Raw genomic sequence first — 5,325 nt, 5'->3', positions numbered from 1 at the left:
ATTCCCGACGTACACGTCGCCCATTGTCGCCCAGGTCGCTCCCATCCCACAGGCGCCGCCTCTGTCTGCCGTGTCCAACGAGCCTGCGCCGCAGACAAGCTATGCGCCGATCCCCTACAACCCCGCGGCCCCTGCTGCGCCCGAGACCATCCGTCACCGCGAGAAGACGCCGCCTCCCGATGACGGCATCGACCCCCTTGCCCAAGCCATAGCCTACGACAACCAGGCCCCCTTCTCGCCCGGGTTCGTCCCGCCTCCCGGCTTCCTCCCAGGCCAGCACCCCGGTCTCGCCAGCCCTGGCCTTCCTCCGCCGCCGTCGGTCTTTGGCGCTCAGCCCGGCCTTCAGCGCTCGCAGACCATGCCCGTGCAGCCCTCTGTTGTCACGAGCCCCTTCAACGCCGCCTACACCGCCGCTGCTGGGTTCCAACCGCCACCACCTCCGCCGCCTCCCCCAGGCGGTCCGCAGCCCCAACAGCAGTCCCTGCAGCAGCAGCAGCAGCAGCAGCAGCCGCCACAGCAGCAAGTCGCGACACCGCCCGTCCAGACCGAGGCCTCGCCGCCCCCGGTGCAGGCCTCGCCCCCGACGGGCGGCTACTCGTCGTACGCATACACGCACCAGCCGCAGCAGCAGCCTGACACGTCCATCTACGCGATGCACCAGCAGCACTACCAGCCCACCGAGGCCGAGGCGCACAAGTACAAGGACCGGAAGGAGCCAACGGGACGGCTCGAGGCCAACGCTGGGCGGGTTGGAGAGGGGCATGACTGGGATGTTTAAGAAGTTTGAGAAGAAGTTTGGGTGAGCTCTCAGTATTGGTTGTGTGTGGCGTGTTGCTTCTGGGATAGGGGTGGGAACGGTGCAGGGTTGCGGTGCAACGAGCATGTGTTTATTGATTAATGAAATACGTTCCAATGTTCTGATGATCTGGATACTCTCAGCGGGCTCAGGGTCCACCAAGCCATGCCAAAGATATTGAGTGTTCAAGTCGACGGTTGGCCTTGAACACAGAGAACTTCGTGCCGTGTGCAGACAGGCTTGGTGGTGGGTGAGACGATTAGACGGCTGCATCGGTTGCCAGCCGATTTGTACAACTCGGACTGAGGCGCAGGTTACATGGCCAAGAGTCGTGTCGGCCACGTTGCCAGGAGTCCACCATCCTGCACCTCAAGATGCAGCAGCATTCCCATGCCATACATTCTGAACGAAAATTATTTGAAATGCGCCTCCAGATATCCAGCCAGCTTCTTGAGCCCCTCTTTTAACACCTCCGTGTGACACACATACCCAATCCTCACATAGCCCTTGAAGTCCTCGCCGTCGCCAAAACACTTGGACCCCGGCACGAAGAACACCTTTGTCTCGTCCAGCACGTCCTTGGCAAACGCCACGTCGTCCACCGGCGCGCCATCCTTCTCGAACCGCAGGAACGCCGTCGTGCCGGCGCTCGGCCGCACCCAGCTGCAGACCCCGGCATGCGCGTCGACAAAGGCCTCGACGAGCGCCCGGTTCGTCCGCGCGAGGGCGACGTTGCGCCGCAGCAGCGGCGTCCGCACGGCCGGCGCCAGCGCGTAGGCGGCGACCTGGTCGTCGAGCTGCGACACGCTGATGGTGGTGTAGTCGCGGGCCGAGGCGAGGCGGGCGACCAGGGCGGCGCGCGGCGAGGCGATCCAGCCGATGCGGATGCCGGCGAGGGCGTAGGCCTTGGACATGGAGCCCGTGGCGATGACGTTGTCGTAGCGAGGCCCGTGATGGAGGGGGGCACGGCGGCGGCGGCGTTGTCGTCGTGGAGGTCGTGGAAGAGCGGGCGGTACACCTCGTCTGAGAGGATGGTGATGTCTCGAGCGCGCGCCGTGGCCACGAGGGCCGCGAGCACGGGGCGCGGAATCGAAGCGCCGGTCGGGTTGTTGGGGTTGTTGATGATGATCATCTTGGTGTTGGGCCGGAGGAGGGCTTCGAGCTCCGCGACGTCCGGGACGAAGCCGTTCTCGGCCTTCAGCTTCCAGAGGGTGACGTCGGCGCCCAGGCTCCGGGGCACGCTGTAGAGCTGCTGGTAGGTAGGGTAGACGCAGATGACGTGGTCGCCGGGGCCGACGAGGGTGTAGAGAGTCAGAAAGTTGGCAGCTATGGCGCCCTGCGTGATGAGCACGTTCTCGGACGAGAGATTCTCATGCTGGGAGGCAATGTTGCTGCGGAGGGCCTGAGAGCCGGGAATGGCGCCGTAGACAAGACATGTCGAGGTGTCGATGGGGCTCTTGCCTGACGTATCTTCGGAGAGCGCGACGAGCTCATCAATAGAAATAGAGGCGGCACAGGTCTCGGCGATATTGATGACGCCAGGCGTAACCTCATACTCATCCATCCATCTCTCGACTTCGAAGGGGGCGAGGCGGACCATGTTGTTTGGCTATGGCGTCTGCTCAGTAGAGTATGAGGTAAGCTTGACACTGATGAGAAACTGCTTCGAATTGATTCTCATGATGTCCGATTTCCCTTTAATACTGTTGGCAGAAGAGACTTGGATAGCTCGACTCGTGCTATCCACACAGTCGTCCTGAGGAGTCCCTGGACACCAAGGGCGTGTGCTGTACTTACCCCTTTGGGCAAGTAAGGCGTCCAGACCAATCAGCGTCGTGGCAGCGCTTCTGGGACAGGGATGTGCCTGTTCCCATGGTTCGCCACAAAGAACGTCTGGATCTTCTGCTTCATCTTTGGCAGCAGTCACCTCACATTTGAGCTCATAGCAGCATAATCTGTGGAGCACATTTGAATCTCTGGCGCAAGGCAGGTCTTGAATTAATATTTTGAAGCAGAGCAAGGTACCTAAGACCTGTGAAGCTCAACAGCAACGAATGTCCGATCAAGAGATGGAGTATAGAGTTGACGGATACTCAGATGACTTCCGACGCCTTCGAGTTGATCTTTGGGGCGCTTGTGCTGTGGACTGTTCAAGAAGGGCAATCTCTGTACTGGCGCGTGGTCTTCAGCGCGGCCTCGGTGCTTTGATGCACAAGCTGTTCAGATCGTTACCCAATATGCTGCAGACAAGGGGCGTGGACGAGCTCAATCACCATCCGGATACTGAACGTAACGTGAGGACTGGTATCAACGAGAGTTTCACCCCTGCGCTCAAGCACAGCCTTTTGAATCAGCAATGTCTTTTCTTTCTAGAACAATGACTTCACCCCGCGATGCGCTTTCTGCTCGCCCTTTCCGGCCTTGTCTACCTAGTGAGGCTATGGCTTGCCTCCATTTCCATGTGCAGTGTGATCAAGGCAGATTCTTCAAAGAATCAGATGACTTTTCTCTCTTTGGCGGCAGCGCTTGCACTGCCGTGGTTGTTTCCGCGCTTCGCCGGCGAATTGTCGAGAGGAGGAGGGCTGGCGTTTTCGTTGCTGCTGGTGCTCGTGGCTCTTTCCTTGTTGCAATCCATGGGCTCAGTGGAGCTCATCTGTCCAGCTTCTTTGGGTTTCTGGAACTGCCATAGTTCTTCGATGAAACCGAGAACCTCGTGAAGCTCCCCCATGACGCGCTGGAAGGACGTGGGGGTGTGGTACTCGATATTCCAGAGGTGGCCCGAAGCATCTTCGCCGTTGATGACACATTCACCAAAGTCCTTGAGAATTTTTACATAATCAATGGCAGATTCGATTGTATCTGCATACTTGTTGATAATTTCGGACGCAGGGATCACATGGCCAGCTGGAGTTGATGACATCTTGTCGCAAAATCCTCGAGTCGAGTTAGGCGCCACAAGTAAAGAGTCGGAGAAACTTTTTTCTTCCACTTCTGCTGGGTCTCTGGTGAAGAATCGATGGTTCTAGGGCGCTAAGGAGAACTTCGTTGATGGGAATGCGGATGTTTTATGGCTGAAAGTTGAGAATGTGAAGTGACAGTGAACACCAAAAGAAAGAAAATCAATCCCCTAGACTAGTGAATTCGATTATGTTCCTCATCGAATAAGGTCTTTCATTCACCACTTCTCGGGCTATTCAATATTCCTTTGCCATACTCATTCACTGCCTCTAAGTGGGTACCTGCCCGCCTTTATATTCTCACATTGATCTCATCAAGGTTATGTTGCTACGGAGCCAGCACTTCCGCTTGATATTTGTCATGTTAGGGCCTGATTGTCGGGTACATCTGATGTGCTGCTCATGCTTTCTACGTGTTATTCTGGTGGGTTCGTCGCCAATAGCTCTACCAGCCCGACATCCCTAGAACACCCAACTTCTTGCCCATGAGATCGACCACGAACAATTGTTGGCTTTACCGTAGCCATTGGAAGCCCAGCCATGTCAAGCAGGACAGCCGTTCCATACTACAACTTCGCCAAGCTTCGATGACGCCTCTCTGTGGTAGGAACTATACGTGCCGTATCAGTGGGTTCCCAACGAGCCCGGCCCCTGAAACAAGGGCTGTAGTCCGGCAGCCTGTCGCCGTCATGAATGGCGTCAGTTTCATACCCGACACCAAAAATATGGCCAGTCGAGTTGGAGCAGGGCAGACTGGGGAACCGTCCAGAAAACTCTCCGATACCTTGGACCATGCGACGTTGCCCGTCGGAAGCCTCGAAGCTTTCCGTGAGCTTCGGTTCGGGCTCAAAACATTCCTTGACCAGTTGACTCTGGCCATCTCTCATCCAAGACTCAGAGAGACTCCTGAGGTTATCGCTACGTTGCAGACGATTCTCGTTCATAGGCTTTCGTATACTACTGCCCCCCCCCCTGCCCCCCCCGAAGCCCTAGTTCCTCAGAGGTGTACGATGGTGACTGCAAGCCCTCATCATCGGTCTCTTCGTGTCGCCTCCTGGAGTTTTTGATGAACGACACGATGCTAGACAGCCTGAGGACAGCGGCGTATCTGTTGCGTTTCTCGACTAAAGCAGCGTCCTCTCGCAGGGCGCCAGGCAATGCGCCTGCTTGGCCCTGGACGACAAGAACGACAATATCGTCATCCAGGATTGATTCGCCCTTCTTTTTGCGGTATGTACAGATTCTGTAGTGGCTGAGGTTGCTTGCGGTGCATCTTCTACTAAACCTGCTGCAAGAGAGAGGTGCAGAGGTCGTTTGGTTGGCATAATCCCAACTCAGCTGCGGGTACGCCGCCCGTATAGCTGTGATATGCGGTCCGATCAATGCCTGCGAGCCCTCGTCGTTTTTGCAGCAGCCTGCAGCTCTTGTGCTGTCAGTCATGTTACAATGGGGCTGATCAGTGGTAACAGAAGTCGGGTCTTGGGTTGCCCTAGGCTGTATCGTCAAGCTGGTTGTAGTGAGAAGGTCCGGATATTTTGCAGGTGCTGAACAGTCCGCGTGAATGACGAAGAG

The 5,325-nt window shown here is 57.0% G+C and overlaps 4 protein-coding genes across 4 annotated transcripts in view; 1 reads left to right on the top strand and 3 right to left on the bottom strand.

The window, feature by feature from the left end:
• VDBG_03886 (conserved hypothetical protein) overlaps positions 1-778 on the top strand; it is a gene marked incomplete at both ends in the record, with an annotated part of 1,868 nt that extends 1,090 nt beyond the window's left edge. The window contains one exon of the mRNA XM_003005887.1: positions 53-778. Within this exon, the coding sequence (XP_003005933.1) occupies positions 53-778 (726 nt within the window). The remainder of the gene's footprint in view (positions 1-52) is intronic.
• A 277-nt stretch (positions 779-1,055) lies between these two features.
• On the bottom strand, positions 1,056-2,396 carry VDBG_03885 (aspartate aminotransferase; the record flags this gene model as incomplete). The annotated part of the gene is made up of 3 exons (XM_003005886.1): positions 1,056-1,158; positions 1,286-1,701; positions 1,815-2,396. The coding sequence occupies 3 exons, from the start codon at positions 2,394-2,396 to the stop codon at positions 1,056-1,058; spliced, it is 1,101 nt and encodes a 366-aa protein (XP_003005932.1).
• An 894-nt stretch (positions 2,397-3,290) lies between these two features.
• On the bottom strand, positions 3,291-3,716 carry VDBG_03884 (predicted protein; the record flags this gene model as incomplete). The annotated part of the gene is made up of 1 exon (XM_003005885.1): positions 3,291-3,716. The coding sequence occupies one exon, from the start codon at positions 3,714-3,716 to the stop codon at positions 3,291-3,293; it is 426 nt and encodes a 141-aa protein (XP_003005931.1).
• Positions 3,717-4,296: 580 nt separating this feature from the next.
• On the bottom strand, positions 4,297-4,697 carry VDBG_03883 (predicted protein; the record flags this gene model as incomplete). Its single annotated transcript, XM_003005884.1, has 2 exons — positions 4,297-4,363; positions 4,465-4,697. 2 exons carry the CDS (start codon positions 4,695-4,697, stop codon positions 4,297-4,299), a joined length of 300 nt encoding a protein of 99 aa, XP_003005930.1.
• Positions 4,698-5,325: the final 628 nt, after the last annotated feature.

Source organism: Verticillium alfalfae, genomic scaffold (assembly GCF_000150825.1).
Source record: "Verticillium alfalfae VaMs.102 supercont1.4 genomic scaffold, whole genome shotgun sequence".
NCBI classification, from domain to species: Eukaryota; Fungi; Ascomycota; class Sordariomycetes; order Glomerellales; family Plectosphaerellaceae; genus Verticillium; species Verticillium alfalfae.
The sequence above is the reverse complement of the archived record's forward strand: the minus strand, read 5'-3'. Positions and strand labels throughout refer to the sequence as shown.